Source organism: Vigna umbellata, chromosome 4 (genome assembly GCF_029865625.1).
Source record: "Vigna umbellata cultivar VRB3 chromosome 4, Vumbellata_1.0, whole genome shotgun sequence".
Taxonomy (NCBI): domain Eukaryota; kingdom Viridiplantae; phylum Streptophyta; class Magnoliopsida; order Fabales; family Fabaceae; genus Vigna; species Vigna umbellata.
The window spans coordinates 7807741-7832804 of NC_142168.1; the positions used below are offsets into that span (position 1 = coordinate 7807741).

At 37.9% G+C, this 25064-nt stretch overlaps 3 protein-coding genes across 4 annotated transcripts; 1 reads left to right on the forward strand and 2 right to left on the reverse strand.

Moving 5' to 3' along the window:
- Window positions 1-5406: 5406 nt before the first annotated feature.
- Window positions 5407-6650, reverse strand: RGP5 (Alpha-1,4-glucan-protein synthase family protein). The gene has a single exon (XM_047308508.2). It carries the CDS (start codon window positions 6648-6650, stop codon window positions 5607-5609), a length of 1044 nt encoding a protein of 347 aa, XP_047164464.2. The 3' UTR covers window positions 5407-5606.
- LOC124833930 (UDP-arabinopyranose mutase) lies at window positions 6612-8190 on the reverse strand. The gene is made up of 3 exons (XM_047308507.2): window positions 7811-8190; window positions 6850-6979; window positions 6612-6753 (listed from the first exon to the last, which is right to left on the reverse strand). Exons 1-3 carry the CDS (start codon window positions 7928-7930, stop codon window positions 6734-6736), a joined length of 270 nt encoding a protein of 89 aa, XP_047164463.1. The 5' UTR covers window positions 7931-8190; the 3' UTR covers window positions 6612-6733.
- Window positions 8191-10122: 1932 nt separating this feature from the next.
- Window positions 10123-23351, forward strand: LOC124833943 (ALBINO3-like protein 2, chloroplastic). Of its 2 annotated transcripts, none has more exons than XM_088113846.1 (14): window positions 10123-10582; window positions 10692-10798; window positions 11480-11607; window positions 12934-13005; window positions 13912-14013; window positions 20135-20194; window positions 20441-20506; window positions 21066-21113; window positions 21208-21435; window positions 21533-21588; window positions 21698-21815; window positions 22009-22098; window positions 22821-22941; window positions 23037-23351. In XM_088113846.1, exons 1-14 carry the CDS (start codon window positions 10221-10223, stop codon window positions 23324-23326), a joined length of 1848 nt encoding a protein of 615 aa, XP_087969972.1. In that variant the 5' UTR covers window positions 10123-10220; the 3' UTR covers window positions 23327-23351. The 2 variants fall into 2 exon arrangements, with proteins under 2 accessions (XP_087969972.1, XP_087969973.1); XM_088113847.1 differs by having other exon boundaries at window positions 10124-10582; window positions 22821-22930.
- Window positions 23352-25064: the final 1713 nt, after the last annotated feature.

The window sequence follows — 25064 nt, forward strand, 5'->3', positions numbered from 1 at the left end:
CCAAGACTGATCTTTCTTACCCAACATGGTTTCGATGTAATAGCACGTTGTTTCTTGGCTTGTGCATTCTGTCTCCCCTTTTATTCGTGAGAGTATCTTGGCTTGTGCATTTTGTCTCCTTCTATTCAAATTCCACAATTATATGAATCAAATTTAAATTTAAATAACCAATATCAGACTTTGTTCAAGCTAAGCTTAAAATATTTATGAGATTCTCATATAAGCTGATTATATATCTGAGTATATAGATATATGGACGATCATGAAGATAGTATATAGAGATATCGGTCGAGTTTGGTGGGACCCTGCTAAAACACTCCTGATTGTATTGAAGACTGGGTGGATGTTAAAGACCGGACAGACAAACATTGTTCAAAGCGCTTTAGGATGAAGACCGGGCGAGCTTTGTCCCAAGCGGGCGACCGTTAGGATCTGGACGAATGTTGAAGTGGACGGACGTAACTCGTTCTCCTTCCTTCTGCAAGCCGGATGGGGGCGTACCTGCTAAAGGTGCTCAGACGCTCAAGTCAGTAAAGTGACCGAACGATTATAATAAGTGATGCAAGTAGTGCATGATGTGCAGCATGTGCAGTTTGCCTCGAAATCATACCTGGGACTCTTATTTATACTTGTTGTAATGGGCTTTTACCTTTCGTCGGCCTAATGACGGCCCAATCACGCCTTAATCTTCATTAGAGGCTTTAATGAGTTATTACTGTTTATAATCCAACCATATGATTGGCCTGGTGGTTGTCGGCCAAGATGGTCGGTCAGGGCGTTTAACAGGATGTTAATGATGCATCAGGGGACCGTACGGTACATCAGCCCCCCAAGCCCGAGCATGATGTTAATGATGCGAAGGGATTTTTGTGCATGGCCTTCCTAAAAGGACGAGTTCTTTGTTTTGCTTTCGTTTCTGAGTCCTTTTTGCTTGTTGAGTGGATGGAAAACAAAAACGAGCCAGAAGCCAAGGTTAGGCCAAGAAATTATCGAGAAGTTGAGGCTGAGGAGACCAAGTTGGGGCCGAGGAGACCGAACGATTGAGGCCGAGGAGGCAGAAAAGTTGAGGCCTTTAAAGGCCGAGAAGTTGAGGCCGAGGGGGCCGAACGATTGAGACCTTTGGAGGCCAAGTTGTTGAGGCCTTTGGAGGCCGACGGGGCCGAACGATTGAGGCCTTTGGTGGCCGAGAAGTTGAGGCCTTTGGAGGCCGACGGGGCCAAACGATTGAGGCCTTTGGAGGCCGAGTAGTTGAGGCCGAGAAGGCCACGTTGAGGCGAAGAAATGGCCTAACGATTGGGGCCATTAGAGGCCGAGAGGTTGAGACCGAGGAGGCCGAACGGTCGAGGCCTGTGAAGACTGAGTGGAGGCCTTTGAAGGACGAGTTGTTGAGGCCTTTGAAGGCCGAGGAGTTGAGGCCGAGAAGACCAAGTTGAGGCTGAGGGGGCTGAACGATTGAGGCCTTTGGAGGCTAAGAGGTTGAGGCCAAGTTGACAGGACACCTGATAACTTTTTGGCAAGTATACCAAATCGTTCAAGTAATACAATGAATTAAGTTAAGAGTATCGTTCTCCCAAGGGAATTTGAGTCATGTTATTAAATTAAAATTATTTATCAAGATCAATTACTGATGATAACATTTGTGATTTCAAGTTGGAAATTAGCATGAAATTGACAACGTAAAATATTAAGATTTCAAAATACGATAACAGATCACTAGAATTGGTCTTTGACTAATATTACAGTAAAATCCTGGACAGCATACATTCTCTGTTCAAGCATTCACAAAAGAGTATCTTGGTTTAATTCCTTAAAACAAGTTCTAAAATTATCTATTGAATTATTAATTCCTTAATTAATTCAAAAGATAATTTTGCATTAAATTCATATGTAGAGAATGACCAAAAGCACAGAAGTTATTCCTAGCGTAGTTACTTTAGTTTCTTTTCTTACGTTTCTGGTTCTAAAAATACTTCTCAGTACAAAAGAACTTTTTAAAAAGAATTATACTTCTGTATAATTAAAAGCAAGTCAAGAAAAGAACAAGAACAGAAACATATATTGCACAGGAAATTTACATTAACATATCGTCATACAACCAATTACAATGAACAGAAAATTTAGCCTATTCTAGACATCTCAAACGTACTCTTTTCAGCAACTCCTTGCAGAAAGTGAAGTCTTGATGTCTTGAAAGGTCTCCTGAGTGTCTCCTGAGTTCTCCAGTATTTTTCTCCTTTGGTTCGTGTGTCAGAAGATCGTTTATGCCTTTCTGTCACGTCTTTTTAAGCCACTTAACTTAATTAATTCGCACAGCGCACAGGTGTGTGTGTGCACTGTGCGAATTTCCTTTAACTGCTGCACTTCAACTGATGTTATTCGCTCATCGCACAGGTACTGGTGTGCTATGCGAATTTCCTTTTTCTGGTTGTGCGAATTTTCGCTTGCGCTATGCGAGAATTGGCTGACAGACTCTAAATTATACACTCTTTCCTGTACAATAATTTACATAACAATCTACTTCCTATTACAACTTTTCACTGAGTAATAACATGAATAATTATAAGATTGAGATCATTTATAAGTGTAAAAACAACTCTTTCTCACACTTATCAACGCCCCTTTCATCAACTTGGTCTTTGTCTAGAGTCGGGCAGCAGTGGTTCAGCAAAGAACTCGTCGTTCACTGTTTGGCTAAGCTGACAGTGGTTCATTAAAGAACTCGTTGTTCATCAACTTGGTCTTTGTCTGGAGTCGGGCAGCAATGGTTCAACAAAGAACTCGTTGTTCACTGCCTGGCCAAGCTAATAGTGGTTCATTAAAGAACTCGTCGTTCATCAACTTGGTCTTTGTTTGGAGTCAGGCAGCAGTGGTTCAACAAAGAACTCGTCGTTCACTGCCCGGGTTGTTGAGGCCAAATAGGCGAGGCTGGATGGCGGAGGGCGGATGACGGATGTACTTGCAGCCACACGGCCAAATGATCTGACGTTGATGCCAATTTTCACTTTGTACTTGGAGGCCTGGTTTAAGAAAGTACCTGATTACTACGGCCGAGCAGTTGAGGCCTTTGGAGACCGAGAAGTTGAGGCCTTTGAAGGCCGAGGAGTTGAGGCCGAAAAGGCCAAGTGGTAGGCTAAGTATCTACGAGGCCGAACACTTGGTGCCAAATTTGTCCAAGTACCTGCGAGGCTAGGTTCTAGGAATTACCTAAGATCAAGGTATGGCCGAACAGATGAATCCGAATGGTAATCATAAAAGCTGAGAGGTCGTGAAGCCGAATGGTGTAGACCGAATGGCCGAGCGAACGAGGCCAAGTGGTCGAGCGGTCGAGACCGAGTTGTCGGGTTGACGAGGCCGAGCGAAAGAGGCTGAAAACTTGAGTTGACGTTCTTTTGAGGCACCACTCACTAGTTCCTTGTGGCTACAATGGGGAATACTAGCTCAGCCCCACGGTGGGCGCTAAAATGTTTCGGTCGAGTTTGGTGGAAGCCTGCTAAAACACTCCTGATTGTATTGAAGACTGGGTGGATGTTAAAGACCGGATGGACGAACACTGTTCAAAGCGCTTCAGGATGAAGACCGGGCGAGCTTTGTTCCAAGCGGGGATCGTTAGGATCTGGACGAACGTTGAAGTGGACGGACGTAACTCGCTCTCCCTCCTTCTCCAAGTCGGATGGGGACGTACCTGTTATAATAAGTGATGCAAGTAGTGCATAATGTGCAGTGTGTGCAGTCTGCCCCGAAATCATACCTGGGACTCTTATTTATACTTGTTGTAATGAGGTTTTACCTTTTGCCGGTCTAATGACAGCCCAATCACATCTTAATCTTTATTAGGAGTTTTAATGAGTTATTACTGTTTATAATCCAACCATACCATCGGTCTGGTGGTTGGTCGGTCAGGATAGTCACTCAGACGTTTAGTGGGATGTTAATGATGCATTAGGGGACTGTAGGATAATCAGGGAACGGTATGATATAGTATACCTCAAGATAAGTTCGCCATACACATGAGATGCTATGTGACACCATAATAATGAATGATACAAGACCCTAACTACATCTATGATACACATCCCCAAACCTTAAGCCCAATGATGACGCAGTTAATAATGTAAATTCAGAGTGGATGTTACTATTGTGGTCGAATTTTATAGAATTTTTGAGCTTACTACACATTAAATTGTATCTTCAATCTAAAGATAGATAAGCAATCATAGGTAAATATTATGTTTTTGCTGGGGAGCGCTTTTAATAACTAATTATGTATGACAAAAATAGTTAAATGCATATTATATAAATATATAATATAATAACATACAAGATTACAGAATCAGACTATCTAAATATTATTAAACAAATACAGAGAGAAGTGAAAGAAGTTATTAAACAAATAACTAAAACCAAATAATGTTCTAAATATTTCACAATTTGAAATATAAAAGTTTATAAAGATATACTAAGAAACTTTTGAAGGAATAGAAGCTCCCTTGAACAAGTGTTGCATAAGTTGAAGGTGGTGTTAAAAGACTTAGTTGATGTAGTTATGCGACGAAATTTATGTAGAATTATCTAAATGGTAATGTGTTGTACATTAATTTTATTCATATTTATAAAAATGTTTTTCCTTTTAATAGAAAATGGAATTTTTTATTCTTTAAATTCACATGAAATTAAAGTATATGAAGTAAGTACTTATAATAATTCAAATCAATCCAACCAATGTGTTATAATTTGAATTAGTCAAGATATAAACTTATGTGTTAAAAATATAATTAATTTAAAATGACAATTATGGCTCATAAATTAGAAAATATTTTCATTTATCTTCTGCTTGATAAATCCAAACTTAAATACAAAACTAATAAAATTTAAATAGATATTTTATGAAGGGGGATATCTTTATTAATATTCATATTAAGAATTAAGAAAAGTTAGATGATAAATTTTTCTAACCAAGTTTGACTCAAACCTACTATTAGAACTCAACACTTATCCCAATAGCCGAGACATTACCAAATTACTTGCAAATACTAGAGATCTCTTAGTTCACTAGTAATACAGTGAACATGGTGTATGTATAAATTGAAATAAGTATCAGAACTAGCTATGAAGGTTGAATTGATCTCAAACCTAAATCCCACGAGTGCCAACAGAACACAGACTATCATGTTCTAAAAAACCTTCCTTGTTAGTGAGTGACAATAGAGGACAAATAAGAGCCCAGGTGTTAGTCTCAGAAAATACAACGTTAAGCAAATGTAATAATGTTGTAAAAACTGTTTCCATGTCATTGGTGATTGAATTTGTTTGTAAATCTAAGCATATATAGAAACAAAGAAAATAACAGGCTCGGAGCTCTGTTCAAAGATCGATTATTTATAAAAACAAGGCAAAGCATTTATTCAGTTGTCACAAAGCCAATAAGGGCTATAATAATTTTATTCAGCCTTTAGTCTATCTGTGTCAGGTAAAATTTAAGCTTAGTTCACAACAAACCGGAAAAAAGAAGGCATACATAAATTAGTTAAACGAAATAAAGAAATATAGAAGCCACCCACCCAACCAAGGGAATTTCACTCCAACAAGGATCCTCAAGTTCAGGAGCTTCAACCAGATGCAACTGTCTTCCAGAGCTTGACCCACTCTACCATGGTTTCGGCAGCCTGAGAAAACACAGGATGAGCCTTCCCTAGTTGTTCATTCACTGCTTTGGCAATCTCAACCATACAAACCTCTGCTGTAGTTGCTGATTGTGGCAACTTCAATGACTGAAAGAAAGGAACAACATCCTCCATCAATTTCACCCCTTCCCACTCTTTCTTCAAGCTCTGAACTGCATCACCCCTTTCTGTTCTCCAGACATATGGTAACCCAGTTTTCACACCAAGGCCTAGGTGGTCACAGATCACTTTCACACACATCCCACACCATATGTCTTCCACAGTTTCCCACCTCAGTTTCCCCTCCCCTGTCAATCTCAATGCCGGGCCTATTGCTGGACCAATAGCTTCACGGTTAAAGGCAACATTGATTCCACTCATTGGCAACAAGGCTCTTGCAGGAACAGTCAAAACTGCATCTACATATCGCACATTCTTCTGCCGTGGCTTCAGAGCTTGTGTTGGAGCATCAAGGTCGGCCATATTGAGCCATAGCCCACATGACACAGCACAATTAACTCCTTCTCGCAGGCTAAATGGGTAACCACGAACAAAATCTGCACCCTTTCGGAATGGATCATATAGTGTATTGAAGAAGAAAGGGGTGGCAGGAGTCTGGAGGTTCGAAACATGCTGAGCCACAGCATCCACCAAATACCCCGCATTATCTTTTGCAGGAACACAATCATCATCAATACAGACAACATACTTTTTCCGTGAAATTAGAAAGCCAAAATATCTACAAGAGTAGCCAGAGAAGCGAATAGAAGAGGAAGAACCCACCACTCGCTCAATATCAGCCTTTGAATACACATCCGCCCTGAATCCTTCAGGAATTTGTAGTTCTTCTTTGAGGTCAGGATCTTTTACTATTATCAGGTGAAAGCGGGAGAAAATTGGCCTCCATTCATTCATGAAAGTTGTGAGGTCAGCGTGTAATGCACCAATCACAATATCCACTTCATTATCGTTGATAACTGCTTGAGACATCTTGAAGAGTACAGAACACAGACTATCACACAAACTAAAAGTCTTGTTTTACCTCCTTAGCGCTGAGATTATTTAACCTTACTTTAGAACTTTTCAGAACACCCTGTACTCAGAGATATCAAATGTCAGAAAATAAACATTTGTCACCACAGCAGCAGCTAGTATACGTATTATTACACAAATTCTTAAAACAACTCACTGGTGGGAAGCACAGGGGTCAGAACATGTCGGATATTGAGTGCCTCAACAAGGGAAATCACTTCATCCTTACCAGTCGCTATGAACAGTCTCAGAACTTTCTCAGTCAGTTTCCCAGCTCTTAATATTCTCTGTCCATGAAAACCACATGTAATAGAGTAAGGATGCTGAATGATAGTGAAATAACAAAACTTCAGGTAGCATCTAATGGCCACAATTATATAAAGACAACAAAAGGAATGAAACTAGATCCACAATATTTGACATGTCCATATTTTCATCCCGATTACAAAACAGTTGTTTGAGCCAGCTACATTTGCAAAAACAGTGAAAATGAAATTTTAAAACTTCATATCCCAACAAGAAAGCAGAAAGTGAAGTAAAATCTTGCCCTAGTGTTAACCGCCACCCAAAGTAAAAATACAAGATAACATAACCATCAATTCAATCCCGTAACAGTCATAAATGAGATTTGTTTCATAATTTGCTAAACAAAAACCCTTGGAATTTTCAAAACACACAAAAAGCAATATCCAATCCTTAGAGTACTTAAGAATTAAGAATTAGAATTACACTTTGATAATTGGCACAAAACAAAAACATCTTGAACCAACTAAATACGTTAGAGGAATCAAAACTATCATTCTGATAGGAGAACATTCCTTAAATAAGTACATCTAAGTTTTATTCTTCGAAAAATGCAAGAAAAGAAAGGAAAACGAGCATGCAGCCGAATAACCTTCCTTCACTCATCGAAGGAGGCAAGAGTTGATTTTTATGGGAGATCAAAAGAAGGGGCATTGATTAAAACAAAAGGGGTAGTGTGAATGAAGCAGAGCGAAAAAAAGAAGAAAGAAAAAAGGGCATGAAAGTGAAACCTTGGTTAACTAGGAAGTAGAAGTAGGATGCATGAGAAAAAAGCGAGAAAGAGAGAGAGAAAGAGATTATAAGAAGAAAAGTACCAGGAAGAGGTCGAGGAGGATGTGATCAGGGATTGAGGAGAGATCGGAGATGTCGGATAGATTGAGGACGGCCGAGTCAATGGTGAGGGATAAGAGCGATGGCGGTGGTTTTGTTCTCATTCATTCCAAAATATTAATTAAAAATAAACGGTGATGGGTGGCTACAATTATCCCTTTGAGAGAGAGAAAATGGTGATTAAAGAATTGGTCGCATCGAGGAAGCAAGAGAAGGAAGAAGCCACACCAGATCCCCTAATCTCTCTGCTCTTTCCGTCCTCTCTCGCAACTACACCAAAATCCAAAAACTCTATTTCGTTTCATAATAATAACGGATTAATTAATATTAATAAATAATAATTCTTGATAATAAAATAATAATTAAAAAATAAACGCTTGCTACAATTTCAGTTTTTCTCCAACTTCAATGCGTGCCTATAATAGGTCTCATCTCTAGTCTATCTTATAATATAAAATAAAATAAAATAAAATAAAATAAACCAGATAATTGAGTTCCCGTCTCAGGCCTGCTTTTAAACTACACACAAGGAGATAAGATTGTAATTTGTTCTTTTATTTAAGAATTTTCAAACCTAAAGAAAAATTATTTAAAGTAAGGTAAGATTGTATTATAATTTTGATTTTGATTATAACAGGTATTTTTTTTTATTTATTGGGAAATGTTTTGAACGTGCGTGACTGGTAAAGTGTTGGCTTGGTGAGTTACGTAAGCAAGAATTTGGAAGGTCAATGATCTGCTGTATTTATCTGTTATTTAATTTAAACTAAATTACAAACCTATATGGACCAATGAATATATAATATGAAGGACCAAAAAGTAAAAAGGAAAATATTTTACTAAGGATTAAATTTAAAACATTCCTATCTTTTAAGACAACATGTTAATTAATTCCATTATAATTTCAATAAATTTTAACAAATAAAATATAAATTAGAATAATCATGATCAAACATGTTTCTCAGACTCTTCCTTTTTCTAACGAGATTTTGTAGAAGAACTAATAAAAGATAATAACACCTTATTTACATTGTTAATAAGGTTTTTAGTCTATTTTAATACTATTTTAATTATATATATTTTTAAAATATATAAAATAGGTTTCTTAGAGTAAGCTATTAAGGGTAGAGAAGATAAAAACAAAATGCTAAACTAGTACGTTAAGATTTTGGTTTGACTTAGAAGGTTTGGTTGAGATATGATTACGATGATAAAAATATTTAGATATAAATTAAAACTAAAATTTAATTTATATTTTATTCCGTTAAATTTATTTAAAATTTATATTTTATTATTTAAATTTAATTAAAATTATTTTAATTTATATTTAATTTAATTTATATTATATTTTTTTATAATTTTATTTAAATTTTAATTTAAAAATATTAATATTTGTAGATTTTAAAATTTTTGTAAATATTTTTTAAGCAAATATTCGTCCAATAGATTTTTTTAAATCGGTTTGATAATTTTTTTTTGTCTTGTCTAACTTAATGTCATTGTTAAATAGGATATTAATTTAGATTATGAAAAATTTGGTGGATCAATTTGGTTTATTTAAGAAATTTTATAAACTGAACTTCTTAAAATAATTCTAAGAAATAACTTGTAAAAGTTTAAAAATTAGATTCTTAATAAGTTTTTATTTTCCTTATAGGTTGGTAGATGTCAGTTAACAAAGTTAACTCTTGGACAATATAATAAAAATAATATCATGTTTTTTTATTTTAAATTTATATTTATAGATTTTGAAATAAATTTTTAATTAATATAAATCTAAATTTACTTTACAACTCAAAAATTAATAAACAAATTTTACTTATAAATTTGATCATTATTAAAAAAATTACTAATTTAATTATTATTAAGGAAATTATCAATCAATTTATTTCTTTTAGTAAGAGACCTCTAATTTTCAGGTGAACTATTTCATGATGTAGTAAGACTATTCGCCGGATTAACTATTGGTTGAATAATTATATGGTAAAGTTTTCTTTATATTTTTGGTAAACTATTCTGTGAGTTTAGTTTTGAGCATGGTGAACAAGATTTTTAAAGTCGTGGTTAAAATTGTGTGACAAGTCTTTAATGGTTCGTTGAAGAAAGCCAAAAGGACGCATTTATATTATGTAAACTAAAAATTTCCATTTAATGGAAGAAAATATATTAAGTAATTTTAAACAAATAAATCAAATTGAAATTTAAAAAAATTAGTTTGAGACAAATAAAAAAATAAAAAAATTAGTGGAGTGAAATAACCTGTTACTCCAATTTAACAATGTTGATGATTCAATTACTGAGTGTGTTGAGTTACATATTACAACCGCATCCTTGCTTTGTGGAAACTCAATTTTGGTTACACAACAGTTCTCGCTGTGCTTCCTCCCGCCGCCAATGGCGACCGCGGCGGTGCTCTTTTCTCGCCTCCGCCAAGCGCGGCTGTCCTCCTCCCTCTCCCTCCTATATCTGCCTCGCGTCCTATCTTCTCAGCGACCGTCTCCTCTCCCCGCTTCCGCCCTACCTTCCTCCCCAACCCTTGCATTTTTCGACGTGTTCCACTCACGCGCTTTCTCCACTCGCTCTTCCGATGAGCGCGAATTGGGGTTGAACTCCTTCGGTGTCGACTCGCAGGTTAACTCTGAGCTTCTGAAAGCGATCGCCGATACCAGTGGTAGCGGTGAAGAAGACGCCGTTTTCCCCGTTCGCGTGCTGATTTCGATGTTCGACTCGTTCCACGAGCTTTCTGGATTTCCGTGGTAAGCTTCTAGGTCTTGTCTTTCTTGTTACTAATGCATTACTTTAACACTTGTTTATCTGTTCAGTTTTGGACTCTGAACCGAACGTAATCTAGTTGCTAAATTTCAGGTGGTTAACTATAGTTTCTTCTACTCTAGCTCTCAGAATTGCTATTCTTTTTCCTCTGGTTGTAACACTTCACAAGCTGAAAACGATTGGAGAGTTTTTCCCTAAATGTGAGTATCTCGTGTTTCGGTAGTATGTTTAACTTGGATTGTTGTACTAATTATTCAATTTTAATTGGAAGCAAGAAAAATTAAAAATAAATGAATAAATTGGTTCTGCTAGGTTAATCCATCTGCTTCTTGTTTGCAAGATATGATGCAGCTGTAGCTGATTATTATCACTTCTTTAATCTTTGTTGTTGTATAAAGCCGTTCGGGGCTTCAAATGTTTGTTTTGAAATTAGAATTAGGTTACTAGTACTTTGTTAGTTTTTTATTGTTCTCATTGGATGCTTGCTCACTTGTTTGCTTGGTCATCTTATACAAGTTACACTCATGTAACACTATTTTCTAATTTCTAATCTGGCTTTGATAGTAGTTATTGAAATGTCTTTTTTCTTCATTTCTGTTACACTGGATCACTTTTTATCCTAGCTTTTTCTGTGTGCAAGTGTTGTGTAATGAACATATTGATTGTGTTTTTGCGCTTGTGAACCTCTTTATTTCTGCATCATTTCATTTGTTGTGTATCTAACTTTTCTTTATCTTTAAATTGTGTTTTGTTCTTTTTTGTGATGAGAAAATGGGAGTGGGTACTTCGTTACAATCTTACGTCTACAAGATATCTTTTTCCTTTTCTCCACTTCTAGTTCATGTACTTAAATTGTTATTAATATTTTTCAATTCTTAAAGTGCCTCCTCCATTCCCACCACCTTTCTCAGGAAAGAGTTATATTCGTCAGTTTCTATTGTTCCAGAAGAAGAGAAAAGCGAGTGGATGCCCCTCTTATGTCTGGCCACTGGTACCATTCATTGTACAGGTGATATATCTACTTCCTGGGAAACATTGCTTATGACTCCTACAGCAATGAATTTGCCTTCTTCTCCCCAAATTATCTTTTACTAATAATATCACAGCCAAAAGCAACCTCCTAGGAAAGCTGTTTTGTGGTACGGTTGAAAGAAATTCACATGTTGTGTGATCTATAAGTTGTCTGGGAAAACCTCACTTAGTGTCAGTCAAAATGTAATGCTAGCTAATTAAAGACTGTCTAAAATCTGAGAAGGAAAAGAAAGCAGCCATTTTGAGTAAATCTTTAGGGTTCAATTAAAAATAAAAAATTTCTTCTTTCATGACTCATGATAGAGCTTTTGTTTCTGTTGCCAATATGAAAAAGTTATGGAGGTATATAGTATTAGAATTTATTACTTACTATTCCTGAAGACTTTGGCATTATCTTATGGCATAAGTTTATAGCTTGAACTGAAGAAATTTATGGAGGAACCGAGCTTAAGCTTTTCAATAAAACTTTTGATGGTTCTTTCTTAATATTTGAACTTGTTTTGTCCTTCCTGAATATCAGAGAGGGCATCCACGAACTGCTGGAATCTGAAACCTTTCAAAGAGGTTCATTTGATCTAAAAGGAATTATGTTTCTTAATTGTTGTAATAACTGAATTGTTTAACTGTTAAATTTTATTTTATGGTAAAGAAAAGCTTGGTTGGAGGGGAAGCTGTCCCATTCCAAGGACAGGCCATGCCGGACCTGGCTGGAAAATTATAGGCTGTTGGACAAACCCACATTGGCAACTGTTTGTTGACTTTTGTATATAAGGAAAATATGTCCTTTTATTTCTCTCAATTCCTGTTTATTTAAGAGAATAGGGAAAACACTTATCCAACGGGCCAGAGAACACAAGGGGGTGTGAACAGACAGGGAAGGGACAAACTAATAGATAAGGTAGCAGCTAGGCTGCTCAATCACTGCAAGTCTGAAATGGAAACACTGTTAAAGCACTAGATTGAACATCAAATGGAAGATGGAAATATAATATTCTCTAAAATATTCAATGCTGAAGACTGAAGAGACAATCTTAAACAGTCCATTTCTCCAGCTAAGTGCACCAAATAATTACATAAACTGCACACTGCTACCTAATTTTCGTCTCTCTCTGTTAGTGTCAAGTAAAGTTCAGAACATTTGTCATTTGCTTCTTTATTCTGTAAAGAAAGTGATAGAAACTAATTTGACTTGTTTATAATCAGCAATCAGAATAAGCCAAATATTGAAGGAAAAAGTAACATGATCGTTGCAATGCTTCACAAACTTTGTAATTTTTACTTTTGGTCTTCTATTTTTCTACAGGTTCCGTGCTTTTTCCTGTGGATGATTAGCATAAGGAAGATGTCACTGAATGGTCACCCTGGTTTTGATTGCGTAATGCACCAACTTATTAAAAGGCTGTTTGATCATCGTGTTTGTGCTATATGTATCTTCATATTTCCATCGATTTAATTCCATGAATGAATAAAACCACATTATTAGAATATATCTGGCATTAAGTTCAATTAGATACAAAAGACTGGAATGATAACAGTTAGCTGTAATGATGGCATCTAAGTTATGGACTTCAACTTTTGGAAAATTTATTTCTGTAGTGACGCTATATCATAATTGTTAGAATGTATATGAAAGTATTTTATCCTATCTTAGATATTCCTCCCTCTTAGATTCCTATTTCATTTTTATATCTAGGATTGGTTGCCATATTTAATAATGATTTTTTTCCCTCATTACTTAGGATTATATTAGGACTTGAGCAGAAAAGTAGAGCCCAGCCCAATAGACTAGTCCATTAGGTGGGAGCCTCAAGGTTTTTGTACCACATCAAGTAGTTCATCCTACTTAACGTAGGACTCATAACATTGTCTCCCTAGGCCGGTATTTCTCTCATTTACTAGTATTCAATTTGCACCTTAATTCAGCCTCTAGATAGCCCTTTCTGTAACCCAACTATCAATGAAAACACCAATTGTTAGGACTCAAGCACAAAAAAAAGTCTAACTCTAAAGACTAGTTCATTTAAGTGGTAGAGCCTCAAAGCTTAATTACCACATCAATTAGTTTATCCTACTCAATGTGAGATTCCTAACAGATTATGATTAGAATATATAAGATTACATACTCTTGGTTGTATGAACACATCAATGGTAATCATTTAACCTAATATCAATTTAATATCACTCGTCCTCCCTCTTATCATAAAACGTCATAATTTCAACAGAAGTGTTGAGTGTTGGCAGGAACAAACATCAACATTTAAACTTGTTAAATATGTTGCAGGGTGGTGCTTTATGGTTCCAGAATTTAACTGAACTCTCTCACGGTTATTCGGGGTTCATCTTTCCTTTCCTGATTGCTGGTTTGCACTACATCAATGTTCAGGTAATGGAGTATAAATCCATATATATAAGGTTTATAACCTGAAATCATGTTTCTAGTTACCTTCCGTTGTCTTCTTATATTCATATTCATGCCAATGTGCATTACAGTGATTCATTTAGACAGATTTTGTTTTATTAGATGGAGAAATCACATTTTATTATTCTGTTGTGGCAGAAACCCTCTTAGTAAGGGTTGGATGTAGTTAAGTCAAGTGTGTACATTAAATATTTTGGACTGGTTGATATAATAAAGGTAGACCTACCAAAACCAAAATGGCTGGCAAAGTTGATGGATCCAAATCATCTGGTTACTAGCAAATGATTAATCAAGTCAAAATCTAATATGTATTGTTGGCCTAATGGCTCTGTTATCTTCCTATGATAATGAATCAAACTTTAACTTTTTATCTTATGGATTAAAAAAGCTGCAGTGCTTGGCTTTATGGTGCTAGTAATAAAATAAAATAACAGAAAGTGTAATAAGTTAATAACTAAGATTGTTTGGTTTAAGACTGTTTTCTCTTTTCACTTTTAATAATTACAAGAAAACCATGTTTTCTTTACAAATTATAAACAAGCAAAATGAAAACAAAGTGATAGGGATAAGAATAAGAAAGGATGGGTAGTTTATGAGAGGAGGAATAGGAGGAAATGAATATAACAAACTAACAGTTAGGACAGTTGTGGTGAGATTGTAAGATTGTATAAATAGCGGCTGAGTAGAAGGGATTGGGGGATTTTGATTACTTAGTGCTTACGGGTTTATACCTGTGGAAGAGGGTTATGCCTCTGCATTGGATTGTACAGATACTATACTGGTGAATAACATTCAGACTTCCCTTTCTTTCTGTGTTTCTTGGGGAGGAATTGAGTCTTGAACGTAGGTTCCCAATTTTGGAACCTAACATTTGGTCCGACCTGCCGGATCCTTATCGGGGAGTGTTCGAGCGTGGAGATGGAGGGAAGAATGGTGGTGGTCGAAGGGCACTTAGAGGCGGTGGAAGTGGCAATCGCTGAGACAAAGGCTGATACGGCGGCGATACGCCAGGACGTCCAAGCGATCTTGAAAGCGATGGGAGAACGTATACCCATTAACCAAGGACAGCGACAGGGGGAGAGTCAGTCGTCGGTGAACGATAATGGTGGTGGTCTGAATGGCGAAAGAGGAAATGGGGGAGAAGGTAACCAAGGAGGGATGAGCCAGTGGAGGAAGCGAGTCGAATTACCCGTGTTTGAGGGGGGCGAACCGTGGGTATGGATCGGCCGAGCGGAGAAGTTTTTCGAAGTCCAGAAGGTGGCGGAGGAGGAGAAGTTGGAATTGGCCTTTATTAGCATGGATGGCTACGCCGGAAGTTGGTTTCGATTCTGGCGAGAGAAAACCAAGACCCTGTCTTGGGAGGGGTTGAAGAGGGCGTTGGGTATCCGATTTGGGGGAGGAACTAGAGGAACCGTGTATGAGAGGCTCTCCACCATACGACAGACGGGATCGGTGGGGGAATACATACGTGATTTTGAAGTTCTGGTGGGGCAAACGACCCAGATACCCGAGGAGCAGATCATGGGGTATTTTTTGTCCGGTTTAAGGGAAGAAGTGAGCGATCATGTCCGGCCTCATGATCCACCGGATTTGATGACCGCTATGCGGGTGGCGAGAGATGTGGAAAAACTGTGCGCGAAGACGGGAGGAGGATGGATATCCAAGAATCCAAGTTCTTGGGGAAAAACATCGGGATCGGTTATGAAGGTGGAGACGAATCGCGAACCAGCGGGACGAGCGGGACCAGCGGAAAGTGTCGGTTCTGTAAACAAAGGTCCGACCCACGGGGGAAACCATAGGAGAGACAGCGGCAGCGGAAATGAAAGGGGTGTCCGCAATCTTCCCTACTCTGAGTACATCAAACGGAGGGAAGAGGGGAAATGTTTCAGGTGCGGCGGACCCTTTAGCCCCGGTCATCGTTGTACGGAGAGGGGGATAAGGATGATGATTTTGGCTGAAGAGGAGGAAGAATCGGAAAATGACGGAGAGGATGAGTTGAACATCACCAAGATGGAGTTATCGGCCCTTTCTGCCGGTGGTCTCACGACACCCCGGACGATGAAGCTACGAGGGAGAATGGGTCAACGTGAGGTATTGGTTTTAATTGACAGTGGCGCTAGCCACAATTTTTTAAGCCGACGGGTGGTGGAGGAATTAGAGATGACGGTGGTGGAAACCCCGCCATATACGGTAAGCTTGGGAAACGGACAGAGGGAACGAACTAGCGGGTGTTGTGAAAAGGTGGCATTAGAGATGGGGGAAGCAGAAGTGGTTGAACGCTTCTATATTTTTGAGTTGGGCGGAGTTGACGTCATTCTGGGGGTGGAATGGTTAGAAAAGCTCGGGAAAGTGGTGGTGGACTGGAAAGAATCAACGATGAAGTACCGACAGGGAGAGAGGAAGATAACAGTGAAAGGGGATCCCACTTTAGAACGAAGAGTGGTGGGCCCCAGAGCTTTACAGAAAATAGATGAGGTGGCAGTGTGGTTATTGGTTTGGGAATTGGGCTCGTGTGAGACCCAAACAAGCGGCCCAAATTGTTCGGGGCTTACTGAAAGACAAAAACATCATATGGAGAAGTTACTAAAATTTCATGACGTGGTATTCACGGAGTTAGTGGGGTTGCCACCTAGCAGAGAGACAGTGCACCGAATCACCCTTAAAGAGGGCACAGGTCCGATCAATGTCCGTCCATACCGATACCCACACGTGTTGAAAGATGAAATCGAGCAGCAAGTGACGGAGATGCTCCGGACGGGGGTGGTCCGACCAAGCCATAGCCCGTACTCGAGCCCAGTGATTTTAGTTAAGAAGAAAGATGGAAGCTGGCGCTTCTGCATCGATTACCGAGCCTTAAATCGAGCAACGGTGCCGGATAAATTCCCAATACCGGTGATAGAGGAGTTGCTGGATGAGTTAGGAGGGGCTACCTATTTTTCGAAGGTGGATTTGAAGGCCGGGTATCACCAAATCCGCATGGCTGAGAAGGATATAGAGAAGACGGCGTTCCGCACGCATCAGGGGCATTACGAGTTCGTGGTGATGCCTTTCGGACTCACCAACGCGCCGGCGACATTTCAGAGCACTATGAATCACCTCTTCGCGCCCTATTTACGGAAGTTCGTGCTAGTCTTCTTCGACGACATCCTCGTTTACAGTAGAACCTGGGAGGAACACTTGGAGCATGTCGGAAGGGTCCTGGAAACGCTGAGTCGGGACAAGTGGGTGGCCAATCGGGGGAAGTGTGAGTTTGGGCAAACCCAAGTTAAATACTTGGGACATATCATCTCGCATAGAGGCGTGGAGATGGACGATGAAAAGATAAAGGCGGTGGTGGATTGGGAACGGCCAAAATCGGTAAAGAGTTTAAGGGGTTTTTTGGGTCTGTCGGGGTATTATCGGAGGTTTATTAGGGATTATGGTAAAATCGCCAGGCCTCTAACGGAACTGTTGAAAAAAGGGGGCTTTGCTTGGAACGGAAGGGCGGAAGAAGCATGGCAAACACTGAAGACAGCCGTCACGACCGCCCCGGTGTTGTCCTTACCCGACTTTCAACAACCTTTTCACATTGAGTGTGACGCGTCGGGTAAAGGAGTGGGTGCTGTACTGATGCAGGGAAAAAAACCAATCGCTTTTTTCAGTAAGGCTTTATCTGAAGGAACTCTCAGCAAATCCATTTACGAGAAGGAATTGATGGCTCTTGTGTTAGCTATCCAGCATTGGCGTCCTTACCTACTGGGGCAGAAATTCATAGTGCACACTGACCAGAAGAGCCTCAGGTATCTATTGGAGCAAAGGATCACGACGCAGAATCAACAAAACTGGATAGCTAAACTATTGGGATATGATTTCGAAATTATGTATAAGACTGGGACGGCCAACCGAGCTGCTGATGCTTTGTCTCGAATAGCAGAGGGTGAAAAAGAAGAGGACAAGGAACTGGCGGTGATAGCAAGACCTTACTGGCAAGACTTTGAAGAAGTCACGAGGGAAGTGGAGGAGGACGAGAGGCTACGAAAGGTGATTGAAGAGATTAAGGGGGATCCAAATTCTCACCCGGCGTACACGGTGGAACACGGAAGGTTGCATTACAAAGGGAGGTTAGTACTGTCTGCAAAGTCTTCGTGGTTACCTAGGCTAATGGCAGAATTCCACCAAACTCAAACGGGGGGCCACTCGGGAGTTTACCGGACATACCGGAGGATAGCCCAATCTTTATTTTGGGTCGGGATGAAGAAGGATATTACAGAGTTTGTGGCTAAATGTCTTGTGTGTCAACAACACAAGTATTTAGCGTCATCACCGCAAGGATTACTACAGCCCTTGCCAATTCCAAATGCAGTTTGGGAAGAGCTTAGCATGGACTTCGTGGTACGGCTGCCTAAGTCCCAGGGGTACGACGCTATTTTGGTGGTGGTGGACCGTTTGAGTAAGTATGCCCATTTCATACCGCTCAAACATCCTTATTCGGCAAGAACGGTGGCTGATATTTTCCTGAGAGAAGTAGTACGATTGCATGGGATCCCCAAATCCATCGTGACCGACAGGGACCCATTATTCTTGAGCATGTTCTGGAATGAATTGTTCAAAAGCCAGGGGACGCAGCTGAAAATGAGCACCGCATATCACCCTGAAACGGACGGGCAGACGGAGGTGGTGAACCGTATTCTGGAAGGTTATCTCAGGTGTTTCTGTTCAGAGCAGCCTCGAGGTTGGATGACAGTGCTATCATGGGCGGAGTTTTGGTATAACACGAGTTACCAAGGAGCAATACGGTGCACACCTTTTGAGGTTGTTTACGGGAGAGCGCCTCCTTCTTTGCACAGATTCATTCCTGGGGAATCTCTGGTGGAGGCCGTGAATCAAGAACTTCAAACCAGAGACGAAGCTCTGAAACAGTTGAGGTTCCATTTGGAACGCGCGCAGGATCTTATGGTGCACCAAGCTAATAAAAAGAGGCGGGTCGCGAATGTGAATGTGGGGGACTGGGTATATTTGAAGATACGACCCCATAGACAAACCTCAATGCCAACCCGACTCCACCCAAAGCTGTCAGCAAGGTATTTTGGACCTTTTCGGGTGATTCAGAAGGTGGGGGAGACAGCTTGCAAATTGCAGTTGCCAGAGACAGCTCGCATCCATCCGGTGTTTCATGTTTCACAGGTGAAGAAGGCAGTAGGCGAGCACCAGGTAGAGAAGGACCTACCGCCTGATCTGCAGGCAGACGGGCCTTCGTTTTGGCCCGTGAATGTTTTGGGAAGGCGGCAGCGAACAGAAGAAGGAGGCAGCGTGCCGCAACTGCTAGTGGAGTGGCAACAAGGAGGACCAGAAGGAGCCACCTGGGAGGATGAAATCACCATCCAAGAACAGTACCCTGATTTCAACCTTGGGGACAAGGTTGATGATCAAGGGGAGGGTATTGATAGGGATAAGAATAAGAAAGGATGGGTAGTTTATGAGAGGAGGAATAGGAGGAAATGAATATAACAAACTAACAGTTAGGACAGTTGTGGTGAGATTGTAAGATTGTATAAATAGCGGCTGAGTAGAAGGGATTGGGGGATTTTGATTACTTAGTGCTTACGGGTTTATACCTGTGGAAGAGGGTTATGCCTCTGCATTGGATTGTACAGATACTATACTGGTGAATAACATTCAGACTTCCCTTTCTTTCTGTGTTTCTTGGGGAGGAATTGAGTCTTGAACGTAGGTTCCCAATTTTGGAACCTAACACAAAGTGACAATGTTGTAATTAAAAGTGAAACGGAAAATGAAAGCAGAAAACAATTTTTGAAAATAGACAGTCCCAAATATTTTATGTGCTATAAAACTGACAATGTTGTAATTAAAAGTGAAACGGAAAATAAAAGCAGAAAACAATTTTTGAAACTAGACAGTCCCAGATATTTTATGTGCTATAAAACTTGATCAGATCATATATTAATGTATAGTAGAATGGATTTCTTGCTTTCTGTTTAGCACTAGCCTAGCATATACTTTTGTACCTTAATTCTCTCTTTCAATTTGCTAGGAAGGATGAGTCAAGCATTGAATGTGTACTAATTTGTGTTGATGGATTTATCAGATATCCTTTGGGAAACCTGTGGTTGCAGAGGCAAGGAATATTTTTGAGTTATTAGCCAAAGTGAGTATAGCTTCTCCAGTACTTCTAATGTCTTACTACTCTATTGCATGTTCTTGGGAAAAAATTGCGTTGATACTTGATATTTATTGTTTTTATACATTTCCTGTGATATGAATCTGCTCATTTCATTTGACTAACTGTTTAGGAATATTGTTTATATGTTGCAAAATAAGGGATTTTATTCTAGAAACTGAATTTAAATAAAGTAAACCCGTTGTTAACTAAGGGATGCTTTTGCTGTTGCAGTATTACAAGCGGTACTTGGATTTTCTAACAGTGCCTTTAGCTTTTGTGGGCTTTTGCATTCCTCAGGTAACTCTAATCCTTGGGTGTTTTATTGCTAGGATGTTAATATAGGATACCAATTTTTTTCTCTCTAACTGTGGCATTTTTTTATTGGCTTCATTTTTGGTCAAAGTGCACTTTCTCTTTAAACTCTCTTTTTATGGGCTAGGTGACATCTTTTACAGTGCATTCTAACAGTTTATGATTCTAGGGTGTAGACTATCCAAAAGAGAGAGCTTATTCATGGATTCATAGACTTTAGTTCTAATAAAAGTAAAATAGTAATACAGAAGTCACTATATTTTTACGAATAATCTTGATGTATCTTTAGACATTGGAGGTGTGATTGCTGAAGAAAACTATAATTTATTTTTGCATGTGTTCTGTTCTGGTCACATTTTCTGAACTCACATTAGTAGGTTAATTTCCCTGGTCAAAGATAAGGGGGAACTTTCAGTTATAATTTTTAGTTATAATTTTCTAAGAGATTAGTAAATATCGCCTCACTGCCTCTTTCCTATTGCATGCCTCATTTTTCATTCCAACCACATTTTATGGTGTACTCTACTATAAAATACTCTTGCAGGGGAGCCAGCTCTATTGGGTTACCAATAGTTCATTTACCCTCATTCAGGTAAGCAAAACCTTGTGCATGTTTAGTTTATTTTAGTTTGAACCACTATTGTGCTAACTCTTAAAGCTAATCCAACAAACAATAAACTTTGCAGCAAATAACCCTGAGACATCCTGCTGTCCTTGCAATGTTAGGGTTGCAAGACAAGAATAGTCAAAAGGTAGCTATTGAGAAAATTGGTGCTTCTAAAACGGCTCCTTCACCAGGGATACAAGATAATATTCCGATAGAAGCTTTTTCTGCAGAAAAATGTTCTCTGAATTCACCTGAAAAGTGGCATAGAATACCTATTGAGGAGATGTCCCCTAAACAACTGACTGCTGTGAGTGAATAAGAACATGAGAATATATGACGTGATTTATCATGCAAATCAGATTGGCGTTTAGAATGTGATTATTTTATGGCTTGAATGTTTACAGCTTGCAGTCCCATTTCTATCCAGTAATGATAAAGAAAGTGCAATTCCCTTACTAAAGTAAGTTGGTTTTTCATTTTTAGTTTGTTCAGAGTAAGGGAAGAAAATTTGGAGAAAGATCCTTTTTATTTTTTAGTGATTGACGAAGCATTGCATTTTGCATGTGCAGACTAGCCCTTGATAAGGATCCTGAATATGTTCGAGCTTTAGTTTTGATGGGACGGATTCTATTGCTGAAGCATGCAAATGAGGAGGCTATTGAGTACTTTGAGTGTGCAATTTCAAAAGTATGAATCCCTAGTTGCTTTCATTTTTTTTTTTTCATTTGTTATGCTGGTTTTATCTGCTCTGTCATGTATCTGTTACTCTGAACTATTATGTTTTGCATTTTTTTTTAAATTTTTATTGCTACAAGAAAATGTGTCTCATTTCACTTAGTTTGTGCCTTCAACTCCTAATTATTTTCTGATTTTTCATTAGCTTTCTTTTGCTGGATATCCAACTGATGCGGAAGAACTGGACCTTTTGATTCTTTCATCCCAGTGGGCTGGAGTTGCTTGTGAACGACAGGTTAAACACATACTTCAATATGTTCTTCGAGCAAACTTTTGTCTGAACAGAATTTTGAATATATGTTGAAAATCGGTTTAGATATGCATTTGGTGGAGGGATATTTAGATAGCTTCTTCCTGACTTGCATACCCAAACCCAATACTGATTATCTTGTTACCTGAGTGAAAATTGCACCTCAATTCCGCCTAAAAAACAGATTCTGGGAGTTGGTTTGTGTTTTCGAATTAGTTGGTGTCTAACTTGAGCGGAACTACAAGAACTGATATTATGCGCAACTGAATGTGGAGCCATAAAAAGCTAACAAAAGAATAAACTCTGTAGCTGAGATGGGAATGCCGCCTTGTAGAGTGAACGTACTAGATGAGATAGGATAAGAATTGAATGCATTAGGGAAATAATTGTGGTAGCGCACATATTGTAAAAATGACCTGTGTGGAAAATACCTGAAGCAAAACCCAGTCGCTAGAGGCAGTGAGAGACTGAGAAAAATTGAAGGAAAAACAATTAAGAAAGATCTAGAAGTCAATAATTTATCCAATGTTCCATTCCACTTAGTGAGAAAAGGCTTGATTGTTGTTTTGGTGTTGACTTGGCACTCCGACTGTCAGGCGATTTCTAACTATTGGCAGGCAATAAGCATGAGAATTTTTTAAAAGCTTCTAGGCCTTCAATAGGATTTGCCACGATTTTTACTTTTTTTTTTAACTTTCGTACTTCAGGGTAAGAGGAGCGAAGGACGAACACACTTTGAAAGAATAGCAAATATGGAGGAGCCAGAAGATCCTACAAGCAAAGGCTATTATTTTGATGGGTTACTGTTGCTGGCCAGGTACAATTCAGGTTAATTACCCAAGTTTTTTAGTGGTGATTAAATTTCCTCTTCTAACACTGCTATTTTTATCTTGCTCATTGGATTTGATTTGCTGGGTGTGTAGCACTCTATTTGATGCGGGCCAGAAGGCCGAAGCTGCGAAGTACCTACGTCTTGTTGTTGTTCATAAACCTGCTTATAAAAAATTCTTGGACCAGTGTGAACAAGATGATGATATTGCGAGCGATCTTGCCCGTAGGAGAGATTACTAATTTCAAAATTTTATTCCGACGTCTGTATTTATTAAATGTCAGAACAATAAAGATTTACCTGTCATTTGCCTTGTTGCTTTACAATTTTGAATTGATTTTTTTTGTTACACAATTACTTATAGAAAATTGTTTCATCATTTAAAAAGAAATGCATCATATTAGTCCTATCCTTCCCAGTCCTTGTACTTTTTAAATATACAAATTTAGTCCTTGAAAATATGAACAACAGCTATTCAATTCTTGATGTTACTAAGTGGTGGTAATATGAGAATTTTAAATTATAAAAAAGGATGTGAAAATGTCCAATTGAGATATAATACTATTACAGCATAATGTCAACCATCATACAAGTTCTGATAACGGGAACTTAGCCAGCATATAGGGCCAGTCACAGGTAAGTCCAGCTGTTCAAAAACCAAACATTTATAGCGTAAACATGCTCTTTGGTGTTGTGGTCTTTTATGCTACATATAGAGCAAATCTGTCCCCTACAGTTTCGGTTCATTGTGGTTCATCTTTGATATTTGTTTTCAAATTCTTGATTTATTAATGTTGGGTGCTTGATATTTTGTTATTTCTTCGCCCTCGGTTTCTCCACCATTATTAATATACTTCTTTCTCTCTTCTAGACCTGTATATATAGTTATTTTTATTTGAATTTTAGAAAGTAGTAAAATAAATATATTTTCTAGTTTTCTTAGATTGTAGTTAGGTCCTAGCTAACTTAAGAAAATTGTAAAAAAAAAATACCCCTAATTGAAAAAAGCACTGGGGCATAAAGTATTTGGTCAAAGAAATGGTCACCAAATATAGAAGGAAAAAGTTTTACAGAAACGAAATCTGGATTAGTCTTAACATACCGTATAAGCTATCTTAACTAATAATTATGAGTGAAAAACTTCTGTGGTTTTAAAAGTAGAGTAATAGGTGAGAGGTTGTTTGGAAATTGTGTGGCTAAATTATGTTTGAGAAAGTTGTATGATGGCTTTGTTAAAAAGTTGATTATTAATAAATTTTATGTTAGTCAAGTTAAGACAATATAAAACATTGTGAATTTCACTCATGACTTGTGATTTGCAAATAACTTCTAAAATTATCCAGAAAAAAAAAAGTTAGATAATCATATGTAAGTCTCGAGTTAGATAGTTTCCGACGAAATCTTAAGAGAGTAGTTAATCATGTTTATGAATTAAAAAAAATTATCAAATACCGGTAAAAAAAAATACTTGAAATGTCCTTTTAACTCAACGAAAAATTTAGAGAAATAAATAATTATTGAATATGAATTATAATTGCTATTTTTATATTTCAAACAGATTAATTTAGAATTAGGAAGGCAAATTTAGATCCCATAAAATAAAGGAAGAAAAATATAGGTCTAATTCTCCCCTAAACATACCTAAGCACTTAAATTTTCATTTATTGCCTTGTGAATTTAGTTAGCACATCAACCACTCAATTTATGATTTATTAACTACATTAATACAAGTTTCACTCAGTTAAGCATTTCATCATGAGATGTCGTTGGTTGAATATCTAAAGTTTGACCAGAAAAAGGAGAAAAAAAATTAATTATGAAAGACAAGTAAATTCTTACTAAATATTCTTCGAATCTATCTTAATTTTAATACAAGTATTCATATTAACTATTAATTTCATATATATTTCGTTCTCTAAATCGAATTTTAAATTATTATGACATCCTTAGTTTAATATTAATTTTACTATTACGTTTTATCCTTACCTTTCATTTGAAAAATCTTTATTTTAGAATATAACTTTCCCTTTTCTCTCAAAATATTATGTGTATTTATGCATTCTTTTTTTAATAATTATTTGACATTATTTGTTATTACATTTTGAGATTTATATAATTATAA

Bases quoted from the DNA above. Each gene is read 5' to 3' on its own strand.
- RGP5 (XM_047308508.2), bottom strand. From the start codon at position 6,650: ATGTCTCAAGCAGTTATCAACGATAATGAAGTGGATATTGTGATTGGT.
- LOC124833943 (XM_088113846.1), top strand. From the start codon at position 10,221: ATGGCGACCGCGGCGGTGCTCTTTTCTCGCCTCCGCCAAGCGCGGCTG. The intron at 20,195-20,440 runs GTGAGTATAGCT...TTGCTGTTGCAG, and splicing joins TTTTTGAGTTATTAGCCAAA to TATTACAAGCGGTACTTGGA. The intron at 21,589-21,697 runs GTAAGTTGGTTT...TTGCATGTGCAG, and splicing joins AGTGCAATTCCCTTACTAAA to ACTAGCCCTTGATAAGGATC.
- LOC124833930 (XM_047308507.2), bottom strand. From the start codon at position 7,930: ATGAGAACAAAACCACCGCCATCGCTCTTATCCCTCACCATTGACTCG. The intron at 6,980-7,810 runs GTACTTTTCTTC...TTTCATGGACAG, and splicing joins TCCTCCTCGACCTCTTCCTG to AGAATATTAAGAGCTGGGAA. The intron at 6,754-6,849 runs GTGAGTTGTTTT...CTCTGAGTACAG, and splicing joins GACCCCTGTGCTTCCCACCA to GGTGTTCTGAAAAGTTCTAA.